At 43.5% G+C, this 23,890-nt stretch overlaps 4 protein-coding genes across 7 annotated transcripts; 2 read left to right on the forward strand and 2 right to left on the reverse strand.

The window, feature by feature from the left end:
- The first annotated feature begins 2,204 nt into the window (after window positions 1–2,204).
- On the forward strand, window positions 2,205–5,904 carry LOC115672082 (uncharacterized). Its single transcript, XM_030593844.2, has 7 exons — window positions 2,205–2,929; window positions 3,449–3,535; window positions 3,631–3,675; window positions 3,771–3,866; window positions 4,016–4,117; window positions 5,310–5,464; window positions 5,561–5,904. Exons 1-7 carry the CDS (start codon window positions 2,366–2,368, stop codon window positions 5,640–5,642), a joined length of 1,131 nt encoding a protein of 376 aa, XP_030449704.1. The 5' UTR covers window positions 2,205–2,365; the 3' UTR covers window positions 5,643–5,904.
- Window positions 5,905–6,806: 902 nt separating this feature from the next.
- On the reverse strand, window positions 6,807–9,069 carry LOC115671903 (sphinganine C4-monooxygenase 1). Its single transcript, XM_030593583.2, has 2 exons — window positions 8,678–9,069; window positions 6,807–7,607 (listed from the first exon to the last, which is right to left on the reverse strand). The coding sequence occupies exons 1-2, from the start codon at window positions 8,897–8,899 to the stop codon at window positions 7,053–7,055; spliced, it is 777 nt and encodes a 258-aa protein (XP_030449443.1). The 5' UTR covers window positions 8,900–9,069; the 3' UTR covers window positions 6,807–7,052.
- A 1,227-nt stretch (window positions 9,070–10,296) lies between these two features.
- Window positions 10,297–13,585, reverse strand: LOC115671900 (origin of replication complex subunit 6). The gene is made up of 10 exons (XM_030593579.2): window positions 13,333–13,585; window positions 13,158–13,204; window positions 12,967–13,071; window positions 12,796–12,876; window positions 12,360–12,471; window positions 12,194–12,256; window positions 12,005–12,092; window positions 11,762–11,832; window positions 10,709–10,799; window positions 10,297–10,618 (listed from the first exon to the last, which is right to left on the reverse strand). Exons 1-10 carry the CDS (start codon window positions 13,450–13,452, stop codon window positions 10,539–10,541), a joined length of 858 nt encoding a protein of 285 aa, XP_030449439.1. The 5' UTR covers window positions 13,453–13,585; the 3' UTR covers window positions 10,297–10,538.
- A 4,229-nt stretch (window positions 13,586–17,814) lies between these two features.
- LOC115671897 (probable hexosyltransferase MUCI70) lies at window positions 17,815–23,853 on the forward strand. Of its 4 annotated transcripts, none has more exons than XR_008816202.1 (9): window positions 17,815–18,547; window positions 19,287–19,439; window positions 19,851–20,194; window positions 20,804–21,015; window positions 21,110–21,366; window positions 21,453–21,631; window positions 22,515–22,610; window positions 22,872–23,020; window positions 23,350–23,853. XR_008816202.1 is itself a non-coding variant. In XM_056309963.1 (8 exons), the coding sequence occupies exons 1-7, from the start codon at window positions 18,334–18,336 to the stop codon at window positions 22,581–22,583; spliced, it is 1,428 nt and encodes a 475-aa protein (XP_056165938.1). In that variant the 5' UTR covers window positions 17,815–18,333; the 3' UTR covers window positions 22,584–22,605; window positions 23,350–23,853. The 4 variants fall into 4 exon arrangements, 1 of the variants encoding a protein (XP_056165938.1); XR_008816201.1 differs by having other exon boundaries at window positions 22,515–22,605; XR_008816203.1 differs by having other exon boundaries at window positions 22,515–22,605; window positions 22,929–23,020.
- Window positions 23,854–23,890: the final 37 nt, after the last annotated feature.

Raw genomic sequence — 23,890 nt, forward strand, 5'->3', positions numbered from 1 at the left:
AAAAATCACAAACCGGTATATCTGTGATAAATGGAGGAGAAAACCCAAAATTGGTATATCCATCAATTGCCGCGTGTCATTTAACAAAGCAATTTAACAGTAAAATTTAATATAAACTAACAGAGGGTAAATTTGTCGCAGGTGTACCGATTTGGAGTTTTTTTGGGTCAAAAAATTAGTTTTTGGTAAATTTATCATAGGTATACCAATTTGAGATTTTTTGTGGTATTAACCCATTTTCTTTTGCTCTCGAATTTCGTCTTTTAAACTAATGGATCTATGCAATCAAGTCCTTCTTGTGCCATAATTTTGGAGGGAGAGGGAAAGTAGAGATGAAGGCGATCGGAGTAGCAGTTGCACACAACGTAAGCGTCGAAGGCCACCCTTGTCGATGGTGGATTCAACCGCCGCCTTGCGGAGTGGAATTCTTTCATCTATCAACCTTTCATTTCATTACAATTAGAAACTATGTCGAGGCTTATTGAATTTTCTATGAGAAATGTAGACTACTCGATTCACTGCCTTGTTTACCAACAAGTGCAAGAGAGTAATTATTATCGGAATCCTTACAACTATTATAACTGTCTCGAGAGAAGTTTTCATCGGTCACAACTTCGCTCAATTTGGATAAGGGCATTTTCCAAAACAAGAAAACCTCTCTCATTGTTATTATTCAGTTTCATGAGCAGACTCGATCGCGGATCTAGCTAGATGCGAACTTTCGCGGATTAGAAAGAGCTCGAAAGTCGACTTTTCTATAGATGGGAGAAAGTGCTATCAATGATAAAGTCGTGAAAGCCCGACGAGAACCAACTGGGCACAAACCAAGTTCGCTCGACCAAAAGAAAGTTGCTTATGACATTAATGGACGGACCCTGACAAATTAGGCTCGACACAATGCAGGCTTGGCTCGAGCCCCGTCAACGACCCTCTTGGTTCATTGGACATTCAATTACCAAACGACCCATGATGACCATGATTTAGCTCTAGAAAATGTCATCTTTGTCCGCGGATTTCTAGGCTTTGGGAGCGATGCTGCAAGCCCAAGAAAACAACGTGCCGCCATTGGGAAAGCAAGAACCCAGCCGCGCCAACCCTCGCCCGTCTTTTCAAATCAAGCACCTCTCTTTCGCTAACTGGCTTTGACTGTCGATTCATCTCTCTAAATATAAAATGAATTTTAATTTGTTTTCGGGGAAATTAAGGACGCTAATTAAAAGAATTTGTCATTTTTAGGTTCCATTTAATTCGCGAGAAAACGAATAATTGGAAGAATTAGGCTATTAAAGCTGCGAATGATAACCATTTTTTTTTTATTTTTCTGTTCCAGAAACAGGTTTGAAACAGAAATCCGTTTGGTAACGCAATTTCATAATCAAAATAAGTTTGGAATAGAAATAAGAAGTTAAAATTTTCTACTTTTCTATTTTTGGAACATAAATGAGAAGTTAAAATTCTTCTCATCATTCGCCCTTGCTACTAACCGGTCGCCTACCCGCCACGTATCGCCGCCCACATGTCGACCGCCACCTCCCGCCATTCGCGGTCTCCTGCTGTGAGCCGCCGTCCGCTGTCCACCGGCCACCGTCTCCCACCGCCGATGACACTCCTCCCGCCTCCGGCCGCTGCCGCCCGCCGTCCACTGCTCCCACCTTCGGCCGCCCTCCTCCAGCCATCGCCCGCCTCCCTCCGCCGCCCGCCGTCCATTGTCTCCCGCCACCGGTTACCCTCCTCCCGTCACCGACCGCCGTCCTCTGCGCTAGCCGCGTCGCCGTCCGCCACTGCCTCCCCCCGCCACCCGCCGTTTGCTGCCACTATTCATCGCCTGCCATCCACCGCCACCATCTGCCCGCCATCCACTCGCCGGCCACCCGAGAAGGAAAAATTTTATGCCGTTATCAAATAAATTTTTATTTCAAGAACGAAAATTTCATGTCGTTATCAAATGTGTTTTTTGGCTCAGAAATTCGTCCAGGAATAGAAATAGAAATATCAATTTCTGGTTAGAAATTAATTTCTAAAATAAAATGATTGTCATTCGTAGCCTAAGTTTTTATCGTGGAAAACACTTTCTAATAAATACCAGTTAAGCATATGGTTATAAAAAGGGTTGAAAAAGATTTGTCCGTCCTCCAAAGCTACAGTCTGTACCGCTCTGCATTGCACTGCGGACACTCTCCTCTTCAAAACCCAAAACCTCATTTGTCCCGAAAAGCCTACGTTCTCCGCCGCCGCCGGAGACCTGTCCTAACGTCGAAGCAAAACCCAACTCCCCAAGCTCATTTCCCTTTATATCCTCTCCCCTCTCAAGTAAAAAAGAGACCTTGAAAGATCTCCGGAAGCTATACTCGGACACACATTCACAATGGCGGCGCTCACTCGCATCGCCCACAAAACCCACCTCCCGTTCCCCGCCGCCGCGCCCAACGGCGGCGGCAGGCCGCACGCCGCCAGAGTCCGCATGTCCCTCCAGGAGAACGGCCCCTCCCTCGCCGTCGTCGGCGTCACCGGCGCCGTCGGCCAGGAGTTCCTCTCCGTCCTCTCTGACCGCGACTTCCCCTACTGCTCCATCAAGATGCTCGCCTCCAAGCGCTCCGCCGGCAGGCGCATGACCTTCGAGGGCCGGCACTACGTCGTCGAGGAGCTCAAAGCCGATAGCTTTGAGGGCGTCGACATCGCTCTGTTCAGTGCGGGCGGGTCGATAAGCAAGGAGTTCGGGCCCATCGCCGTCGAGAAGGGGACGGTCGTGGTGGACAACAGCTCGGCCTTCAGGATGGTCGAGGGCGTGCCTTTGGTCATACCCGAGGTGAATCCTGAAGCCATGGAGGGTGTTAGGCTCGGGACGGGAAAGGGGGCTCTCATTGCGAACCCCAATTGCTCGACCATCATCTGCTTGATGGCTACCACACCGCTGCATCGGCACGCCAAGGTGAGGCAAAAGTCTTTTTGAATGTGATTGTGGCGTGTGTTTGTGTATTTGATGGGACGTGTCACCTGAAAGTTTTGATCTTCTGCATTGTTTTTGAGTTCTGGGTGTCAAGGAAGTTGTGGTATGCATTGTGAGGGTACTACATTGGGTGTCTTGATACATTTTTTTTAGCCGTAAGGCAGAGTACATGTGTGAGAATGCCCTTGTGTCTTCATAGACAGGAATGGAGGAGCTTTGAGTGAGGAAATCAATAGCTTTCTGAAAGCTGTATTTGATGTGACCGAGTTGTTTTTAGTCTTGTTAGAATCGAAAATTTTAAATGGCTGTTTAATAGTTAAGTCGAAGCATTGATAAAATCTGGTCTTCGTGTGCTAATGTCCTCTTTACAAATTGAAGGGTACATGGCATAAGTACTATATTTCTGCTCATACCTTAAGTTTTGTATAGCAGTATTTCCCTACATATCAGGTTATGCCTAGAAGTGGAATAAGACTTGACACTGTTTGTGGCCTGTTTCAGGTGCTTCGCATGGTTGTTAGTACGTACCAAGCAGCTAGTGGTGCTGGAGCTGCTGCAATGGAAGAGCTTGAGCTTCAGACTCGTGAGGTCGTCTGTTTTTATTGGAACCGCTCTCTTTTGTTGCAGTGCATTAAATTTACCCATGTCCTCTGGGAATTTAGCTTCTCTTGTTCTGTCATCAGGTTCTTGAAGGGAAGCCACCAACTTGTAAAATCTTTAGCCAACAGGTTTATTTATAACGTGTTTTCTATTATTGGAATTTCTTTGTGCTCTATTGGGTTGCTGGGATCATTTCGTTAAGAGCTGTTTCTCAATTTTGTAGTATGCCTTCAATTTGTTCTCTCACAATGCTCCTGTTCTCTCGAATGGGTACAATGAAGAGGAAATGAAACTAGTGAAGGAAACTAGGAAAATCTGGGTAAGTGCTTGACCCAATGCTTTCGTAGTTATTTCATTTGATAAAAATAATTATGTTACTCTTCATTGTAGTCCACATTAGAAAATGCCATCGAGTATGGCATTCACTTGATTCTAACATAAATTTTCTTCCCACCAATTACCTTGTAGAATGACACAAATGTCAAAGTGACTGCTACTTGCATACGAGTTCCTGTCATGCGTGCTCACGCTGAGAGCGTTAATCTCCAGTTTGAGAATCCACTAGATGAGGTAAGTTTCATATTCAGAGTAGTGCTGTGGCGTTCTGTTTAACCACTGAGTCCCATGTATAGTGTCCATATTAGGAACAATGCAGAATGAGATTGGCTTTACAAGGCTGGACTTGTTATATTGGTAATCTCTATATTATGATTAAAAGTTCTTGTCACCTATTCTATTGATAGAAGCTATTAAAGAAAATTAACTGTTGGACAGTTAACTTCTTATGAAGCACCTTGTCTGCGTGTACAAACTTTGGCATGGAGTTATGTGTGTGTGCATTATTTAGATTATTTGAAGTGAAGAAGAGGAGGTGATAACTCCTAATAAGTTAACATACATGTGCATTTGTCTTCTTCTTTTACTCTACATGACAGTGTCTTGCTTTTTTACATTTGATATTGGGGCCAGAGATTTGATTCAAGATGTCTGATTAAGCCGAATAAACAAAATTACTTCTATCTTCACTCCCATTTTTACGTCATCTAGAAGTTACGAAAATCTGGTCGTTAAGAATATGCAGTTTGTGACCTGAGGAATTTCTACTCAAGCGGAATATATTAGTATTAACAAAAACCCCCATAAGTTAGCATATTAATATTTCTAGATTGCAGGGCTTTCAATACTAGTTATGTATATTCTTCAAAATATGCTACTTTTAGATTTTTCTTTCCAATTGAGAGGTTTCCTTACATATTTATGTATAATACTTTCAAGTCAGGATTTTGCTACCTTAGTTAATCTACATACATTTGCTGTACTTGAGAACGTTTTGGGTGAGTTTTGTCACACATGGCAGTAATTCAGCATTTTCTACTCTGACAGATACACACTAAGATTTAAAATACTCTTTGTAACAATGTTGGACTTGTAATACAAAGCAATTTTTGTAACGGCTTGGTAACTAAGACCAATTTGCAATTTCAATTGTCTCCTTGAGTCTCCTAAAGCTGAACTCTGCACATTCTCTTCGTCCTTTGGTCATAAACATATCAGATAAGCATATATCGTGTGTTAATGGCTTCTCCCTGTGAAAAGGGGAGCTAGATTTCAAGCTTGAATCAGGAGTTTCTATGACATTGAAACTCATTCTAGCAAACTAGGTATGCAGAAATAGGACAAGAACCTCTTCCATAGTTTGTGGGGAGTTTCTTGAGTTGACTTAGCCTTTCATGGTTCATACTCTCGTCTATTTCTTACACAGGAGACTGCGAAGGATATACTCAAGAATGCTCCTGGTGTTGTGGTTATCGATGATCGGACAGCCAATCACTTCCCTACACCATTGGAGGTGTCGAATAAAGATGATGTCGCGGTTGGGAGGATACGTCGTGATGTTTCACAAGATGGGAATTATGGGTGAGTTTTGCATCAGTCACTCTTTTGCACATTCATCTCATTTTTGTTGTTATCACGACTTTCTTAGAGTTGATTCAACTGTGGAACTGTGTACAGGTTGGATATCTTTGTCTGCGGTGATCAAATACGCAAGGGAGCAGCACTCAATGCTGTTCAGATTGCTGAGATGCTCTTATAATTTGGAATTTCTTCATGATAGTGAGGCTTTAGATCTTCTACTATTTCTAGTACTCAGGTGGAGATTTTTCCCTGTGATATGTCACCGTTGTGAGAGTGCTGTTCATTCTTAGTGTGGAGTAGAATAAGCTGGAGAAGGAGTTTGAGGCTCATTAGATCATATTTAAAAGCTCCCTTTGGGAATTTTTGCTATGACTGGCCTGATTGTTTGTTTGGGATTCTTGTTAACCTTGAGTTCTAAATGCTATATTGTGCCATTCACATGTCGGCTGCGTATTCTCAACAAAGCAGCCTCCTTCTTAACAATCAACGTCCTTCTTGTTCCTCGTTTTGTCCTCTTTTAGCCCCTAGCTAGTTGTCATCTGGAGTGTTCATACATTGACAAGCATTCGTGGGTACGTCTTGCCCTGGTATTACGAATCTTTGTACTTTTCAGGCAATTTATGCTACTGTATGGATTTCAAGGTTACTTATTTGCCATCAGTGACAATGATACAGTCACAAGAGACCTGAAGAACTTACGAGGAGTCCCCCCAAGTGAGATAATTTTCCCTCATCAGCTGATTCGTGGATAGGGTTGACTATTTAGGACTCAAGGTTAAACATGATCGCATACGATTCAATGGTTTCGGACACAACGTAAAAAACAATCATATGTGATTCAAGCACAAGACAATTTACCGAGATAAATATGATTCCAGCGAGATAGGAATAGGTGATGAATCTTCTACGGAGAAATGCCATAAGTATTTTAATTTACCTGCATAATGACACGATCACAGCTAAACCAAACGACCTCTTCCACTCAAAACAGCAAGATATGGGTACGATCTGCATCTTCATCACCTGTCATTTGATCTGTGAAGCTAAATACCTCGGTAGATAAAAGGACGTTCCGGATCTCGATTTCTTGGAGAGGTTGCCAGTTTTGCAAGAAAGCTTCGAATGGGAGAGATACAGGCTCTGGTGTGCAGAGTCCCACGTGCTCCTTCTATCCCTTGAAATGGAAATCGCTAGTTATATACCTTCCCCTTAGACATGTCTCCAATGTCCATTCTTCTTTCGGCACAAGAGTAGGTTAAGAGAAGATTAGAGAAATAGATACAAATTGAGAGAGAGAGAGAGAGAGAGAGAGAGAGGGAGGGAGGGAGGGAGGGAGTCATAATGGTACCAATTGGGCAGCCCATTCTTTTTACTTAACCCACGTAGAACTTAGGACAACCAAGGCAAGGGATCTCAAGGTTTCCAGAATATTTCCATTATCCAAAAAAAAATCATACAGCAGTAGAACAGTGAGACCGAAGATACAGCTCACAACAGTATATATACACCAACTATATCAGAAAAGTGGCACCAAAGGGGAAAACATGAAACAACTCGTTACAAAACAAAGCGCTCAGATAAGGAAAATTCAATCGTCCTTGTACTCCTTAGTCGGCCGTGCCTCAAAGCCGCCACCTTTCCTCTTCTCTAATGAGTATGGCATATAGGTGCCGAGAATTCTATCCCACATGACGAAAAATGGCTGCGAGAAGTTGTACTTGCTACCGTACAGTTGGTGGTGGACATCATGATAAGCTGTGTTGTTCTTGAAGAAAACATGAAATAGATTCCCAGGAAGCCACAAACCACAGTGGTCGTCAACAGTTTTTATGGTGGCGAAAGAGAAGAAGAAAATGGATGCTCGAGGGGTCATCCCAGAAAAGAGGAAAGACAACGCACCCCCGACTGTGTCCAGAAGAAGCCCCTCCAGGGGATGGTTGTAGAGAGCTCCAAAGGCATAGGGCACCACGAGCCGGTGATGTTGAGAATGGATGTGCTTATAGAGAAACTTGTTGTGGTGCATATATCTATGCATGAAGTATTGCCAAGTATCCAATACCACCATTGCAGTGACAAATTGCCTTGCTAATACAATCACGGAATTGTTCGAACCTTCAGAAGCCCCAGCATCATCTCCAGTAACCTACACCGTCTCCAAACGACAAGACAATCAAAAACTATCCAAATACGGACATGGTTTTGCAAAGAGGTAAACATCTTATAAACCATAAACAGATCAAATAAACCGAGCACAGAACTGGGAGAACAAACTACACAACTCGTGTCGGAACTAACATGTTTCCATTCCATCTTAGAATCAGAATTCAATTCACACGGGAAATTGAGAATAGCCAATTAAGTGATATCTCTGCAGAAAGGGGATATAGTCCCTTTTCCACGCAACATGTTATACTCCAATAACCAGAAACAACCTATTAAATGGCATGAGCCCTGCCATTCAGGGCAATGACAAGGGCATGAGATTTGCACTACACTAGTCAGGCATAAATGCATGATTAATCTGTTATCTGCAGCAACAAGCCGTACTTTTTACAGCTTTCTTGTTGATGGAAATCTGACGGCCATTTATACAAGTAAGTTTCTTTCTCGATCACGTTAAAAGAAACAAAGTCTCAGACCATTCTTTATGTTCACATGCACGGAGGTCAAGAGGAAGTAGAAAGAACAAGACAATTCGCCGTGGATTCTTATTATCGGTATCAAGCACGATCTAAACAAATTACCGCAGAAACAAGAGCCGTCGTTTCCCATCATCTTGAGTTCGTTAAAGCTACCAGATTTTTCTTATAGGCGACGAAGCATACGGCAACCATTCACAACCCAATAAGGCGAATGAAGAACGTATGATTATCAGCTCGCAGAGGAAAGGACAATCTCCAAGTAAAAATATAATCCACCAGATTTGAGCAAAACCAATACTTCCCAAGCCTGACAAGCCTCTGGCAGATTACTAAATAAAGAGATTCACAAGGTGACAGGCAAAACATATGCACATGCCGACAGGAAATCAAGAAGGGAACAAGCAGGGGACACGACCAGAATCATCCACGACAATTCTCTAGCAAGACACCCCGAGCTGAATAAAAACTCACGATCCATCAAATTAACCAATCGCAGGCGACAAGCAACGAATTCACCGAATGACAAGAATCTCTTCTTGCTCTTAATTTCCTCGCAAAAAACAACACATACCGTGAACAGGAGGATGGCAACGACAGCCTGAACCGCCTGCTGGAGGAGAACCCCCTTGACCACCGTCCCCTTGGACACCAAGTTCTTGTCGTCCTCGTCCTTCTTCGAGTGCAGCCGGTAATTCTCGAACGATCCCAGCAGGATGTACACCCCGGAGTACACCCAATACACTATGATCGGAACAAACGTCCCCAGCATCTCATCCGACATCCCCAAGCCCATGTTTATGTTTTTTTTCTCCTTAACACCCCCCGAGAAGACAAATCGCGAGCTAAACGCGGAATCACGGAGATCGCATGAGACACGAAACCCGGCCCTTCGAAAACAACAACGGACGACGACGGCGGCCTCCTCCTCCTCCTCCTCCTCCTCCTCCCCGTCGAATCTCCTCCGACCTAATAATTAAATCGAACGCAGCAGAGAGGGAGAAAGAGAGGGAGAGAGAGAGAGAGAAACGATTAGGTCAAACAGAGGAAATTAGGGTTCGCGAGGACGAAGATTCGTCGCAATCGCAGAGAGAGAGAGAGATGGAGAGGGATTGGGGTAGGGACGTGGTTGACGAAAGGGACGCAGAAATATCAAACTACCCCCTCTTTCGCCCGAGCTCGGAGAAGGCCGGAACCCCCTGCGGGCGAGTCCACGCTCCCTCTCACGTGTTCTCGCCACGTGGGCTCCTCCGATCGGCTCGATCCGCGGGGGCAGTTCTCAGCGGACGGCCGGAGATTTCGCGAGGGGGGAGGGGGGGGGAGGGGGAGCGCCGGCTCGGGTTGACCTGTCGTTGGGTGGGGGTCGTCGGCGGGGCTCGCGCTGGGGGGCGATGGGGCGCTCGCAGGAAATATCGCCAGTCGCGTCGCGGTTTTGCGCCGCGCTGTCGTGTGGTTTGTCCGCTTGGACGGGGTCAAAAACGACGCCCGGCCCCGCGCGTGGGGGCGGGGCGGGGCGGGGGGTGGCGGGGCCTGGAGATTCTTGACACGCCGAGGAAAGGCGCTGTCGTTAGCCAAGTCGTCGAGCGTGCGTGGAGGCGCTTTCACCGTTTCACGGCGCCGGAGGATTTCCCCCCTTCTCTCTCTCTCTCTCTCTCTCTCTCTCTCTCCTCTGACGACCCGCGAAGAATTATCGAGCCACGTTGACGGATCAAAATTTAGCCACCCCCGCATTGAACTCGTGGCGTTTTCTTTATTTTTGCACTGAAAAATCATTTACTTTCAGTATTTTCTATGCCAGAATTACAGTGTTTGATAAGAACGTGTGTAATTGATCTCACTCTCCTCGATTAGAGATTCTTCATTCTGTGATTAATCTGTGTTGTTGTGGTAATTTCACTTATGAGCAGTTTGCCTATTTCCCATGGATGACGATATGAGGTAACTAGTCTCATAAATCCAAAACGATTGCACTACCCGGTGTTTTCCCATCCCTCAATCCCTTCATGACATGCCATGAGAAGCATTGTGGATTCAAGAAACCCGGGGGAGATGTAGGAGTCAGATCGAGGCGAGCAGTTCTAATCATAGTAGACGGGGTGGTCGGACGCCTCCTTTTCCGGGGTGCCTGTAGAAAGATCTTCTGGACAGAATGTTTTAACATGCTAGAGGATAGATGTCCCGTAGAGAAAGGAATAAATAAGCTTAATGAATTTAATTAACAAAGAAAAAGGAAGTGCTGAAATTTTTCTATCTTTATACAACACTTTATAATTCATCGAGCAAACTATGATTTTTCTGTATGATGAACCACTTTTGAATTGAGAACCTTCCGTTTGCCAGAGTTTCATAGGCGGTCGTTCCAGCTCACGCAACTGATAATTTTAGCATTACTGGCAGAGTCGTTGACAAAAGTCCAGAAAGTGCTTGTACGAACCTCATGACGCCTCCAGCTCTTGGGCTTCAGGGACCTTTTTGACGAAGTTGATTTGCGCTTGCTTGGTCCGCTTGCATGAAACTAGGAAGAAAATTAGGGATGATCAGATAAGACAGCCTAACGGTTTCTGGGGTTTAGGGGAAGGGGAAGCTCAAAGATAATTCGTTAAACCTTTGCTCTTTTCGTTAGATGTAAGGACAGAGGATTTCCACTGCTCGTAGTCCCGCTTCTCCATCTTCTTGCGCTTCTTGTAGCATGAAGACTGAACATAAGGCGTACATAAAGTCAGCAAACTCGAGTATGAGCTCAGCTTCATATATGCATTTTGGAATGCACCGATTAGCTTAATTCCAGAGTAAGACATCAAGCATTGAACTCTGAAATGCGTATTGGAAGATTTCGCTTCAGCCACTTTCTTCCTATGGAAGTAGGGATTTCTGTAAACCAACACCCACAGGGTACTTAGAAGTTCCACTTTTTTATTGCAACAGTTGATTCACTTTCGTTTGAATCAAAACCAGATGAGCACAATATGTGAACAACGGCAAGTATTAGCAAATAACGGAGGTTCATCTCATGTAAAATCGGTGGTTTCGACGTGGCTCAGCAAATGTCAGACAGGTGTAAAGCTGGTTGTGGATGTTTCATGTCCCTAAGATACATAAACGAGTCCTACGTGCCAAAGCTTCAATATAAACATGAAAATGGCCTGGTAAGCCATAATCCTAAAAACATAGTTCACGCAACTCCTCTAAATTTAACATGACAGACATGGATTAATAAAAAGTGACTCCATCATTTGAAGTCCATAGGCCGAAATATACTGACTGGAAAGCCGCATGCGCTGACAGATTTTAAGAACTGGTAGTTGCTATGGTGAACCTCTCTCCTCGCACATATTAGCTTTGCATGTGGACAATACTAGTGCATAATTTTGTGCAAGCGAAATAAACAACCCTCGAGTGACATGACTTTTCTATGCAGCCTTGAGATTGAAATGATATAGAAGTCAGTCCATCAAACAAATAAACGATTGTTTTGGATGAGGTATTTCTTTTGGCCTGAATAAGATGAGGTTAACTACCGACGCAACAAAGAGTAGATCAGATTGAGCATAAAGGAGCAATGGCTGAAACAGTCATAATCCATGCACACTCATCTGAACTCTAAAACTGTAAAGAAATCTTCCAGGAAACAAATAGAAAAGGTATGCCAATATCGTACCTCCGGTCCCTCATCAGATAGATACCCACCATCCTCCACTTGCCTCTTTTCAGGTACTACGTCAAGCAGATCTAGATGCCAAATGATAGTTGATCAGGAAAAGCTCCCGAATTATGATACAGTGAAAAACTAATCATCAAGAACATTGTGGTTCTTCAGACCAAGTAGTTAATATAGGAAGAACTGGAGATGGGTACAAAAAAATGGAGTGTTCTAAGAATGTTGAGCCATCATATTATTCACCTCGGTTCCCTTTGACCTCTCGTGGATCTTTCTTTTCCTTTGAGACACCAAAAGTGTCGTGGCATAGATCCTTCATTGAATTGGCCACCTGAAAGAGCAGTTGAGCGTCACCATATATCATAACAGCATAACACAGGTTTCATTAGATTGCTCTAAAGGGCAAGGCATAGCAAGATGCGGCTATCTTACAGAAGCAAACTCAGTTTCGGATGTCCCGCAAAGTTCAATTAACTTGATCTTGTCTACCTTGAGCTGCAAAATCAATTTAATGTTTCACTGGAATGTGTAAGATGTACTTAGCCCATTGCACAACAAAAGGTAGTAGGTATATATAGAAGAACATGAACACAAATACCTTTTGTTTCTTCGCACATAAGTAGAATGCCACAGCAAGAAATACAGGTCGAGTGAAATCAGCAGTTGCCCTTCGCGAAGCAGGCAATGATGTGAGGAACCTGTCCTTGTAGCTGGTAAAGACGGACATCATGATTACATCTCAAGTCGCAAAACATCATTCGAGGCCAAAGAAATTGACAACCCTACTAAAGCAAAGTTGAGGCTCATTAAAAAACGACAACTCGTGATTGTTGAGCACTGGAGAAATCGCACAGTGAATCTTTCTACATCATCTGTAATCAGCGTAATGCCGAGTGCAAAATGAACAAGGATGGCTATTGTGCGGCAATGCGTGCATAAACCTCTCACGGGCAATCGAGCAGACATTTGGCTATGAAAAATTCAACCAATCTCCAAATCCAATCATAAGCAATGACAAGACGACCGAGCCTTACAGAGATAGGCCCTTCTTCACGAACGGAATCAGCCTGACGCAACCGAACTGAATCGCGAGCTCTCTTATATCCAGCGTATTCCTACAACACCGCGCATCGTGCTCGTTAAAATATCGAACAAATCACGCTAGGCAAAATCAGCTCCTAAAGAGAAGGAAGCGCATAACCCACTTGAGGCCCATTCCGTTCTGCATCGAAATGAACGATCTATTGTACGCTTTCTCCGACATTCCGCTCATCTTCACCGCGGCCTGCCTATCGAATATGACCTGCAATCTACAGAATTCCACAACACCCGATCAACACCGCCGATAAGCTCCCCACAATCGAAGATTGACCAAACAAGGGATAGTCCGACCAACCTGTTCGCCGCGATCTCCAAGCAGATTACGGCCTTGCAGACCTCTCCCTGCGAGAAACGAAGCATCGAGCCTCAGAAAATCGACCGCGAAAACGAACGCCCTCCAAACTCCAGCAGCCGCGCGAAAAAAGGAAGGGGGGAAGAAAAGAAAAGAGGAGGAGGGGAAGGGAAGATACCACGCCGATGATGGAGGAATCGAACTGGACGTCGCAGAGGCGGCGGAGCTCCGCCGCCTTGCGGAGGAGGTGCTTGGGTTCCGACAGGCCGAGCTTCCTGGCGATCTCGGAGAGGTCCATTCCGGCGACGGCGGTTTCGTCCGAGCGAGAGGGAGAGGGAGAGAGGCTGCGTCGAGAAGTCGCGATTTGGAGAGGCGGAGCGAGATTAAGTTGCCCGTGAAAATGGCGGGAACGAAAGTCGGTAAATTTTGAGTTCGCGCTGTTCCTGCTCTCTCTCTCTCTCTCTCTTCTTTTTTTTCCCTTTTTTTAATTTTTAATTTTTTTTTTTTAACGATTGGCGCGTTGAAGAACTTTTTTTTCCCGGGGGAACTAAAACTGGAGTGGCGCCAGGGAAATGAAATTTGTGACGGCCCAAAAAGGGGAGGAGGGAAAAAAAGGAAATTATTTTATTGAAATTCTTCCTTTTTCTGTATTTTCCGGTAAACAATGACCGTTCACGAAAATTATTGGGATAATGACAAGGAGCGACCGGTGAAAGCTTGGGGTTCGTATTTGATTAACGAAAAATCACGATTTTTTGAATTCTTAAATTGTATAGCTATTGGAATAGGGAAAGATAATGGTACGCCCGTTCAAATCGGATGAGTTATGTCATTCGCAAACTTTGACTTTTTCTCATAAGAAAAAACTTTCGAAACTCTCAAGCCAATCAAATATGGGCACGTAGTATCACTTATAGTTACTTTTGTAATTTTTGAAATTCGAATGCTATTTTTAAGTTTTGACTAGAAAGTATAAAAAAGTACTTTCTTACATTTTCCGTGATTTGAACAAATGTGTCCATTATGAGAAAAATTTCATGATAAAAGAAAATGTTTTTCCATTTTTTCAGGTCATGGGATTTATTTTACTGACTTTAAGCGTGCATGTTTTCTTTGATAGTAAATAGTTCTTCGTTGACTGATCGTTTCCAACAAACCAAACGCGTGAAAATCTAGAAAACTAATTCTCGGAAAATTCTTTCGCTCAAATAAGCATGTCCTGAGTGTCCATTCGAAAAAGATGTCGAAAGAGTATTGAATATAGGTGGAGAAGTGGGAGCGACAAATTTGTTCGGGGTAGATGTGGCTGTGTTGTGCTTTGATGTGGTATTGCCATAAGATGTCGTAGCTTGTATGTGTTCGGCGGTGCATGTTTTAAAGTTCCAGCACCTAGAAATGTGAAACGAGGCGATATTCCGAGAAATTCTATGGGTTATTGCAACTTTGGAGGCACTGTAGCCGCAGCGAGTTCATCAAACACGTTACAAAAGTCACCACCTCTTTTTCAAAGCTATGGTCGTTCGTTACAACAAAACCGTACCAAACAAAGCTTTTAATTGCTGTGAAAGCTACTGCTGCTATCTTACAGCTCTGGTTTCAACGTGGCCGCAAAGGTCATCTAACCATTTTTGGAGCTGAATTGTTGGGCTATGTATTGGTGGTTTGCAATTATGCTTAGGCGATATGTTTTACACGTCCCCTCGAACTGAAGTTGGTTTGCAAAGCTCATCGGATAGATGGGTGCCACGACACCTTGGAAAGCCAGTACTGTTTGAAATTAGCTTTGTGAGTAGGTGACATCGAGATGCAATGACACTGTCACAGAAAAGCAAACGAGGCTCGCTTCCGATCATCTCTCCCTGTATTGATAAGATAAAAGGTAGATACAGCATGCGGCAAGGCCCTTTGTGAAGGACCTTATCGGCGTTTAGGGGAAGAAAGCGATTCCACGACAGTAAATGTATGTGTGTGAACGGGCGTGTGCACCTGGTGCACCAGAGGACAATTCTATTTGGAAACACCTTGCTTCGATACCAGTTAAAAATATGGAGATAAAGATAAAATATCTCGATTGCTTAACTTCGATATTACAATCCATGGCCTAAAGATGGCCGTGTCATTACTCATATTTCATGTAGGATTTGGGGAGTGACATTTGTTGGTATTAGAGCGGAACCCCTCCAGTTGGTGCGTGATTCGGAGACAAACCATATGAAAGCTTGTGGGCCTATAACGACCAGATCTGACGAGAGCGAGGGGTGATCATTGGGGCCAGGGGTTCAAACAGTAAGCGGATCGTAACAAGTTTCTAGGATGGTAAGAGAGCAAGAATGAATTGAGTTGCACGCCAAACATAAGGAGAGCGTGCCTGGGATATATGTATGTACTGAGACACCTTTTGACATAATGGCAAGCTTTAAGCATGCTTAGACTAAAATACTACTAGATGGGTGACCTCTTGAAAAAGTATCTATCTGCACATCAAAGGACAAACCGTAAAACTCAATATGAGATGGGCCAAAGTAAACAATACCTCGAGGGAGTCAATCGAAGGATGTCACAATATTCTCTATCTCCGTATTTTTAACTACGATATTACAATCCATGGCCTATTTATAGGTCTCAAATCTAACATACCGTAAGGGATTTTTTGTTTCTCTTTAGGGTTCAAATCACATTTATGCCAAAGTACATTACCACATTTGCGAAAGAGGAAAAATCTGTACATAGCTAGATGCTCGCCCTTTTTCATTATCATCTACTTGAAACCTCTTCTAGCAAGACTCGTGAGTCAGGATTCGAGCATCTTCTTGAACTACCAATCATATTACGATGGAATACAAGTTGCAGAACTTCAGGCACCACAAGAGCAGCCCTAGTAAGAGTTTCAAGTCCGAGTTCAGCAGCCGGTGTAAATCGGCCTCTCACCTCTCATTTTTAGGAGGTAAGCAAACAAAGACAGAAACATCATCGCAAGGCTCATTTTGAGTTGTGGGCCATAGGCTTGCGCAGCTTAGGCAGAAGGTGAGGAAGGCCTCCTTTTGGGGCTAAAGCCAAGGAGCGAGTGACCGCAAACTCCGCTTAAGCGCTTGACGCACAATTAACTTAAAACATGTTCATCATCTGGCCGAGCCAAACACACCCGTGCGAAGCAGCCTAATGTCGCAGACCAAATTCTCTCATGCCCTTGTGAGCTAAGACTGGAGTTTTGTGGTATCAGAGTGAAGAAAGACCGATGTAGACGGGATGATACAACTGGTTTATAGGAGTGGCGTCGGGATATTTGTGTTAAGAGCCCTTGAGTAGAATGAATATCATTTTAGAGGATCTTTGAAGGCGAGGTTAGCCTCTGTTCACAAACTAGTTATGAGCTGATGCTGCTTTCCTAATGAGATCGTAGCATGACGAGACAAGTAATTGTACTAAAGTGTTATGTATGTCTTGCTCGAGGGACTGCATGCCCGAGCTAAACGGGGCATAGTAAAATTCGATACAAGAATGCTATTAATAATCTTTAGAAGGAAGGTCGGCTTGGTATACTTGGTTCATCAACTGCCGCATGGGCTATTCCGCAGCCAATGCCCGTGATAAGTGGTATTAGAATAGGACTCCTCTTATAGGTGGGTGATTAGGGGAAAGCCTGTGTACCTGGACCAACGAGGGCAGGAGTGATCGCCGGGCTAAAAGGGTTCGGACATCACCGAATATGAAAAACATTCTTGGATCAATGGGTGAATCTCACGAGGATGTCCGTTACCACGTTTCCAACAAGGAAAGAAACCTCAATCTGCTGAGATTGCGAGAAGCCTTCTAGGCGAAAGAAGGTGCTGCCAAGAAAGTGCGGTTGGTTTAGGACGCCACACTTGTCAGGGAGAGCACAAGTGATTGGAGATTCACGAACATATTTGATCAAGGGAAGCTAGCGATGGAGCATGCTGGCTTGTTATGTTGGGAGAGCGTTTGCCATTCACGCAAGTCTTGAGGGAGTGGAATTGGTGGTTGCGGAAGGCAAGGAAGCAATAGAGCAGTCCGTAACGAGAGCATTGTGAAATTGAATAGGGGAGAATATCACGGACCAAATTCTCACGTACCCCTGTGAGCTAAAAAGTTGAGCTTTGTGACATCGGGGTGTAAATTAACTGATGCAACAGAGATGATACAACTGGTATGTAGGAGTGGCGTTAGAGGATCTCTAAAGAAGAGATAGGCATCCCGCACACAAACTGGTCTAGAGTTAATGTCGCTCTGCTTATAAGGTCATGGCAGATCGAAATCAGTGATTGTACCGAAGTATTTTGTATGTCCCGCTTGAAATACTAGATGCCCAAACTAAACTGAGAGTGGTACGATTTGCCCGAATTAAATTAGAAGTGATAAGATTTGATATAATGGTGCGATTTGTGATATTATTTTTGGGAGTAATTTTTAGAAGGAAGGCTGGCCTGACGTGTCAGCTTATCATGCGCCACGCGGCCTATTTCGCGGTCAAGGAGTTGTCGATCCGTAAGATCACTTTAGATGGGGAGCGCAATGGAAGACTCACGATCGTGCATGACCCACGCGTCCTTGGGAAGGTGGAAGGAAAGGGTGCTCGCTAGGAACGCTTTTCATGTTGCGGAACGCTAAAAAGGTTGCTCAGATTTGAACACTTCCCCACATCAGTTGCCAGAAACGGCAAAGGAGGAAACCCACCGAGAGAAGAACGAAATCCATAAGCAAAAGAGGAAAAGGAAATCGAACCATTTCGGATCCAAATCGCTTTTCCCGCCCCGGAACGCCCGGCTCGCGAGATCTATCGAGCTCCGGCGATCCTCGTCGCCGGCGACCGGGAATCGCACGATCGGCTCGGATGCTGTCGATTTCGCGCTCGTCATCTGCATTTGCGCGAGTCGGCCGGGCAAAAGAAGCTCGACTCCCACGCGCTCGGCGATTTGAGCTAAGAATCGAGGTGCGCGGAGGCCGGAAACGGTGAATCCCAAGGGCTGACGCCCGTTGCTGAATTCTGATGGGGGACGCGACGGCTTGCGAGCGGGATTCGGCAGGTTAGGGACAATGGCTGCGAACGGAGACGGCGATGAGCTAGCCGTTAGCCGAACGGAGGAGGAGTTGCGATTTGCTGAAACCGCGAGGGAGAAAGAGATAGGTTCGGTGTCGTGATTGGGGGAGAGGGTTTGCGAAAATGGGTCTGGATAAGCACGGTGATGAGATGTTTATCGAGAGAAGGGGCGTGATTGGGGCGTTCCTGCGTTCGTTGAGGCGAGGCAGGGATGGGCTTCGAGCCGCCCGTCGAGGGAGGAGGACTTACAAGCAGAGATTCTCGCGCTTGGCGTTCCTGCTGGCCGCTATCTTCCTGTTTTGCTTGGTGGCTTTCGGCCTGAACATGTTCCTGCACGGTGAGACATTTGCACCGGAGTTTCTGATGATGTAACTCTGTTTCATTCGTTGAATCTATGTTGGCGACAGATTGGTTTGATTGTAGTTGGTTTAGCTTCAAGCTTTGTTATTTTGCGAGCACCAATCTACGCATAAGAACGCTTGTGCTCATGGCATTTGTCAGTGCATAGAACACCTAGCATGCTCGTTCTTTCTTTTTGTTCCTTTTGATGTTGGGTTTTCCTTTTTCTCTTGGGGGAGGAGTGGATTTAGTAATCGGCAACAAGGGGTTCATGCACATTGTAATTCATATATTCTCGTTTTCCAACTCATGTGCTTTCCATCGTATTCATACCGAAGTGCCAATGTTTCTTCTCCAATCAGTGGGCTAACCTTGCGATTTACCTTGGAGAGACTTTTCATGGTTGATGTGTTTCGAAAAGTAGTTTCATGAGGCAGCTTTGTCTGTAACTATGAAACTCCTCTTGTAGTTACTGTAGGTACTTTAAAATTGTCTTCCATAGTCGCTATTGTTCCCATTGCTATGCTTGTAGAGTTTGCAAGAGAACTCATCTTTATCAACTTCATTCTTCACTATTGCTGAATAAGATCCTCTCTCCCCTATAGTCATAATCCGCCAGCATTTGATTAGACAACGTATACACTTCCTGGTCAAAGAGGGGGGTGGGTGATAGGTGTTGCTTTTCTTGTTTTCTTGTCCATATTACTTCCTTGACTTTAGTACGGCACGCAATGCAGGAAAGATGGAAGGCAGAACTTCATCTGCTTATGAAGTAAAAGTAGCAGACGCAGTAAAAGAAGCAGACGCGGTAAAAGAAGCAGACGCAGTAAAAGAAGCAAACATAGGGTCTGATGTTGGAAAAAAACCAACAACCAAGCATCGCAAGCGGCGTAAGTAAATTGCTCGCATTGCTTAATCCTCTATTTCAGGCCTTACTTCGGCCTTTACATGATTAGGTAACGGACGCGATGCGTCGTCTTGTGTTAGCAGACATATTAAACTAAACTGTGCCCTTGCTTGTTCTAAGTAAAGCAGAAGATACTCAAACAAATACCTTTTGATATCTATGGATTCACTCTCAGCAGCTTTGGAAGTTTTGCACTTTTATTGACATCATGGATTGAGTCTTGTAAACTTTTCAAGCTTAAGTTTGATTTGATGCTTGTTAGCTGCCTTCATTTAAATGTTGCACTGTATTTGAACCTGTGCAAAGACGAACATTGCTTCTTCATTTTCCTGTCACATGCTTATTCTGTGTACTTTGTTTTTATACCTTCATCTTTTCTATGTTGATATTTCAGATCTTCCTTGTGAAATAACTTTATCAGACTCAGTCGACAATATAGTTGAACCCAGCAGTTTCATGAATTTCACGCAGTTTTCACTGCATTACATTGAAAAGGAGGAAAATAGTTTTTCCATCCCTAGATTTGGCGGACATCAGACCCTTGGTGAAAGAGAGACATCCTTTCATGCAAGAAGCCAAAAACTTCATTGTGGTTTTGTCAAGGGGCCAGCAAGATTCCCGAGCACTGGATTTGATTTGGATGAAAAGGACAAGATATATATGAATACATGTAAAGTTGTAGTGTCTTCTTGCATTTTTGGAAGTTCTGATTTTCTGAGGCGGCCAACAAGCAAGCGGGTACATATACTTGATCGATTCTCTATTGCCACATACTAGAAAGCAAAACTTATTTACGACTTTAGTTAAGACATTCTGTTGTAATTAGTGGTTCTTTAAGTTTGGAGTTAATATCTAAATCTGCAAAATTTAAATGATCAGTGGTGTTCTTTCAAGTTTACCTTTAAGTAAATGTCAACATTGATTGAATGAGGCATAGGCAGGATTCCTCATCCAATATTTTCAGTTTATGTAATGTCCTACCTGATGTGGAAGTTCTTGCGTTTCAGACAAATTTGACAATATTACTTGGGATCTTTTCCCATGAAACATTTGCATTCTAGTTGCTATCTCCTGTTCTGGCAAATTCAGTCATAGCACAATGTTGAGGTCTCAATCTACGAATGGAAGCTGTTCGCCAGAAATTGTGAAATATATTCAGGTCTAGGGCCTGAGTTGTGCAAACTTTGGATCTCTAAGGCAAATAGATACTTGCACGCTTAACAATAATTCCATTTGGCATCGCCAATATATTTTAACTATCTGAGATTTTTAAAGAAAGTATCTAGGCAAATCTAAGATGCTTGCTATCTACCGAGTGATCTTATGTACCGCACACATATACTGCAGATCACTGAGTATTCCAAGAAAAATGTCTGCTTTGTTATGTTTGTGGATAAGGAGACACTATCAACTCTGTCATCAGAAGGTAATATTCCTGATGATAGAGGTCATATTGGGCTATGGAAAATAATTGTCGTCAAGAACTTACCATACAAAGACATGCGTCGAACTGGAAAAGTGCCCAAACTCCTTCCTCATCGGCTTTTCCCTTCTTCCAGGTAATATAGTTTATATATTCAAGCGCTCTCAGCTGGAGGCATCTATGGGTTCTTCTAAATCGCGACCTTGTAATTTCTTCTTTCTTTTCACTAGGTATTCGATATGGCTTGACAGCAAAATGCGTCTGAATACTGATCCAATGCTTATCATCGAGTACTTTTTGTGGCGGACAAAGTCAGAGTATGCCATTTCAAACCACTATGATCGTCACTGTGTCTGGGAGGAGGTATTCCAAAACAAACGCCTAAACAAGTACAATCACACAGCCATTGATGAGCAGTTTCTGTTTTACCAGTCTGATGGCCTCACCAAGTTTGATCCCACTGACCCAAATACTCCTCTTCCTAGTTGTGCGTGCAATTGCAGTTTTCCCTTTTGGACATTTGCATCCACCATTTCCCTTGATTCTAACGATAATTACATCTTTGTTTTACAGATGTGCCTGAAGGCTCCTTCATTGTGCGGGCCCATACACCAATGTCAAACTTATTTTCATGTCTTTGGTTCAATGAGGTCGATCGATTCACGTCACGTGATCAACTAAGCTTTGCATACACTTACCTCAAATTGAGAAGATTAAATCCCGACAGACAGTTCTATTTACGTATGTTCAAGGTGATGCATGTCTTCTCTTATTCCTGTGCACTTATCTGAGTTGCCATTATGTACTTGGAAGTAGTATATGGCTAGCAATTCGAGATTATACCTTTCTCTTCTTTTTTTCAAGCATATATTTTGATACGATTGTTTCAGTGCATCCTCTCCCCTAACACTAGTGATTGGAGCTTAAAATCCCTTCTTTATCAGATGAATGGTGTCTTGTGATACACATGATTAACAGCAATGCTTCTGTTCATTACTGTTGGAAAACATTGCAAGCTGAAATGAGGCTACTTCCGAGATCTCCCACTGACTTGAGGAAATAATAAGTCATGGCTCTATTGTCCTTAAATGACACTTATATCCAGAATTGTAGATACGCAGCTTCTTGACCCTCTGTGGGAGCTGTAGAGCACCTTGGTATTTCCTGGGGCTGTGAAACTTTTTGAGCCTGGCAATTTGGTAGAGACTAAATTCATTTTAATGCCGATAGTGACTTCCTAAATCCGTCTTAATCCTACTAGGGCACCCTCATACAACATTGAGTTGATGTAACCAGTACACTGGTTCCAGCGACTGTTCTTGGTTCTGCTTCACACATGAAGTGACAAAAAGCTATATGGCGATATACAGCGTGTCTGTGTGTAGGGCTTCCTTTTCTCTTGATTTTTTTTTTTGGTGGAATTTCTCTTGATCTATAATTGCATCAATGAGCAGACAGTGTTTAGGGGTCAATGGTAGGTACAGGATGGTGAGGAATTTTGTGGAACATAGTTGTCCTGTTTAATGGCATAATCAGCCCAAAGTTCCACCACATGTCGACTATTGTATCAATTGGAACTCATGCACATAATAAATTGGACTAGTTTAATATTATTACTAAATATCTTTTCTACAGGATTGTGAGCGCAGAGCGATAGTAAAGCTATTCCATCACAGGGAGCTTCCTGTTCCAGCATCACCTTGAGTTTCCCTGGTGTTTCTACCTGGTAAGGTAGATCTGACTAATGCAAACCTGATATTGTTGTCCTTCCACCTTCAGAGTATATGACTTTGTTAAGGTCCCAGAATTTCATTGAAATTAAAATGTTCATGGATCTATGCATGCACCCTAGCACTCTGTTGGAATTGCAATAGAAAATTAGTTGTCAAATTTGCGTTAATAAACATTGGAGTCGGACCAATGTTAGTATACTTTCTTATAATAGAGCTGTTCTGGGTTTTAAAAGTAAATCTGTCTGGTTTGTAATGGCAGGTTCCACCAAATGATATCCGGCTCATCGCCCTATTTTGAATTTGTGGTTGGATGAAGATAAACTCATCATTCTAGAGTGAATCATCAATTGGGAATGGATTTCAAAGTCAATATGTTGGTTCACCAAGGGATCTCCAAATTCTTGTCTGGTGAGTTGAGTATATGATTTTATGGTAATTGTTCATTAAGTTCCTGGATCTGCATTAGCTTTGGCTTTTTTTAGCCCCTGGTCGATTTGCTGCCTAGTCAATTGTGTAATTCAGAAATCATCTTTCTTTCACCAATCAAATGCTAAAACTGGTTCATTTCCTGTATAGCTGGCAATTCTTTCAAACAATTAATCTCTGTCAACTTTGTAAAAAAGTAGCAAGGACATCCAATGAAATGACAGAAATTGAAGGAGTTAAAAAAAGGGTAGAATGGGGTTGCGGAAGCAAAGATTCCTAGCAAAGTTTACTTGATCTGTTCTTGCCTGCAGGTGGTGATGCTTGAACAGTTTCTGCAGGAAATTAGATCCTTGTAGTCAGATCTACGTGAAGTGCTCTCGGTTGATCTTCAGACAGGAGGAAATAAGTGGACCTCGTTCACTTGCTCAGCTCAAATGTATTGATTGCTGTATGTAAGCTGTTGAGAGTGAGCAAGGCTAGGTGACTCGAGAGTGAATCTCCCGTTCAAGGAGGGTTTAGTTATGAACCATCATAAGACTCGGTTCGCTGATTAGATGAAATGCCTGCACTTTGAAGTGAACAGGATGACTTTTTACTTTTTCTTCTATTTACTGGAGAGGGAAAGCTCATTTTAATTCAGCTTCTTGTCTCTCCCTCGGCAAGTAGAAGACTAAACTGTCTCGATAAGGTTGCCTTTCTATTGTCGAATTTTGTCATTCTTTTTTGGTGTTAAGGCAGAGAGACAAGGTTTGTGCCTATATTCTGTGGAGCAGTGAACTTCAGCCGGCATATGAAATTTTATCCTTTAGTTTTGATCCCTGGCTCTTGATTCGCAGTTCTTTCGACCTTATG

Source organism: Syzygium oleosum, unplaced genomic scaffold (assembly GCF_021117445.2).
Source record: "Syzygium oleosum isolate NSW1041296 unplaced genomic scaffold, Sole_v2.1 Sole_v2.03, whole genome shotgun sequence".
Taxonomy (NCBI): Eukaryota; Viridiplantae; Streptophyta; class Magnoliopsida; order Myrtales; family Myrtaceae; genus Syzygium; species Syzygium oleosum.

Coding starts and splice junctions, on each gene's coding strand:
- LOC115672082 (XM_030593844.2), top strand. CDS start 2,366: ATGGCGGCGCTCACTCGCATCGCCCACAAAACCCACCTCCCGTTCCCC. Junction 2,930..3,448: donor CGCTGCATCGGCACGCCAAG/GTGAGGCAAAAG, acceptor GGCCTGTTTCAG/GTGCTTCGCATGGTTGTTAG. Junction 4,118..5,309: donor TTGAGAATCCACTAGATGAG/GTAAGTTTCATA, acceptor TTTCTTACACAG/GAGACTGCGAAGGATATACT.
- LOC115671903 (XM_030593583.2), bottom strand. CDS start 8,899: ATGGGCTTGGGGATGTCGGATGAGATGCTGGGGACGTTTGTTCCGATC. Junction 7,608..8,677: donor TTGCCATCCTCCTGTTCACG/GTATGTGTTGTT, acceptor GAGACGGTGTAG/GTTACTGGAGATGATGCTGG.
- LOC115671900 (XM_030593579.2), bottom strand. CDS start 13,452: ATGGACCTCTCCGAGATCGCCAGGAAGCTCGGCCTGTCGGAACCCAAG. Junction 13,072..13,157: donor TTGGAGATCGCGGCGAACAG/GTTGGTCGGACT, acceptor GGAATTCTGTAG/ATTGCAGGTCATATTCGATA. Junction 12,472..12,795: donor GTGAAGAAGGGCCTATCTCT/GTAAGGCTCGGT, acceptor CGTCTTTACCAG/CTACAAGGACAGGTTCCTCA.
- LOC115671897 (XM_056309963.1), top strand. CDS start 18,334: ATGGGTCTGGATAAGCACGGTGATGAGATGTTTATCGAGAGAAGGGGC. Junction 21,016..21,109: donor CGGCTTTTCCCTTCTTCCAG/GTAATATAGTTT, acceptor TCTTTTCACTAG/GTATTCGATATGGCTTGACA. Junction 21,632..22,514: donor TCTATTTACGTATGTTCAAG/GTGATGCATGTC, acceptor TCTTTTCTACAG/GATTGTGAGCGCAGAGCGAT.